Here is a 1,442-nt window from a genome sequence, read left to right on the forward strand (position 1 = left end):
ATGTTGAACCCAGCGCCACACACTGGATCACCAGTGTTGCAGAATTCAATAGCCCTGGAGCCGTAGGTTGAGCTGGAACTTTCAATAGTCTGACCCATGAGTTTGAGTGGATTGCCGAATGTCACGATAGCTTTGATTCGGGGAGCCAGCGTCTCCGGGATTGTTTCGCCCGATCCGAGCATGGTCTGAATGCCGAGAGAGATATCGGTGACGCTAGCACCTTGCGAGTAACCGCCGAGAACGAAAACCGTGCTGGGGCATTCTTGCGCAACGGATACGACGTGGTTAGTCATGTCGGTCGCACCCGGTCCAGCACTGGTTTGGTCATAGGATGCGAGGTAGCTGACGGCGTAAGAGGAGACGCTCATACCACCGAGGTTGGAGGTGATACCACTAACCAAGGGCTCACCGCAGATTCCGAGGCCAGGCATTTCACCACTGCCACGAGCGAAGACGATGTGCACGTCGGAGCACTGCGCGTTGACGACGTTGTTGAGACTGGCGGATAAGAAGAGGAGAGGCCCGAGAATCGCTGTGCAGGTTGAAGACAACTTCATCGTCCTTGGGATTTTTTGAGTTTATCTTGAACAGGATGCGGCAAAACGAAGAATGATAGAGCTTCTGACCCTTGTGTCTGTTGCTGGATGGCACTGCGTTAAGAGGTTTTGTACGAGAGCTTCGAGCTAACCCCTTCAATCAGAGATTCGCGGCTGCAGCCACCGGTGACTATCGACAGGCCGTTCGCACGGAACCGCTGGTAGCTGCACTTGTGCTGTCCGCAATCACATCCTGGATGGATTTACGATCTTATCCGCCTCGGTACTTTCATACTCTCTGGGTCTTCAAATGAGTCAAAGCTCCGAAGCATCGGCTGTTTTCCGAGTACAGGAGCTGGGCTCACGGTAGTGAGGCGGGTCAGACTACATTGCTGGTTCTCACTCGGATAGTGCTGCTGCCTCGTAGTGCATACCATGCACGAACGTCGTAAAACAGGAGGACAACTCGGCAGAAACTTTGGCACTTGTAAAAGCCGGATAGAGTCTATCGGACACAGCAACGCTCACGACAGAAGAACTCGGAGCAGCACGCGTACGTTACCGAATGAGTGAGCCTGCTTGCGGGCAACTTGTGTGGATCTCCACCATACGACCGCATGAACGAGCACGCCATGCGTTGCCGTCTTCAGTGAGCTGAAGCACCTCCATGTGTTCGAGCATCTTGACGGAGGCATCTTTTGCAATAGAAGATCTCAGGTAGCTGTCAGCCTTTGCTTTTTTGCGACGACATAGAGTACCATGTCATGGTCGGGGTCTCAGGCTGAAAATGGTATTCCCTTATCGTTGGGCATCATTCGTTATCAAAAATGCTAATTATCACGGATGTCATTCAGTGAATGCTTGTAGTGGTGAGCCATATCTTGAACGACATCCTCATCTTGATCA

The 1,442-nt window shown here is 52.2% G+C and overlaps 1 protein-coding gene across 1 annotated transcript; it reads right to left on the reverse strand.

Annotated features, from left to right (window-relative positions):
* Window positions 1–432: 432 nt before the first annotated feature.
* On the reverse strand, window positions 433–1,170 carry PPTG_19214 (hypothetical protein; the record flags this gene model as incomplete). Its single annotated transcript, XM_008917585.1, has 2 exons — window positions 433–498; window positions 1,099–1,170. 2 exons carry the CDS (start codon window positions 1,168–1,170, stop codon window positions 433–435), a joined length of 138 nt encoding a protein of 45 aa, XP_008915833.1.
* Window positions 1,171–1,442: the final 272 nt, after the last annotated feature.

The sequence above is a fragment of the Phytophthora parasitica genome (assembly GCF_000247585.1).
Source record: "Phytophthora parasitica INRA-310 unplaced genomic scaffold supercont2.107, whole genome shotgun sequence".
Lineage (NCBI taxonomy): Eukaryota > Oomycota > Peronosporomycetes > Peronosporales > Peronosporaceae > Phytophthora > Phytophthora nicotianae.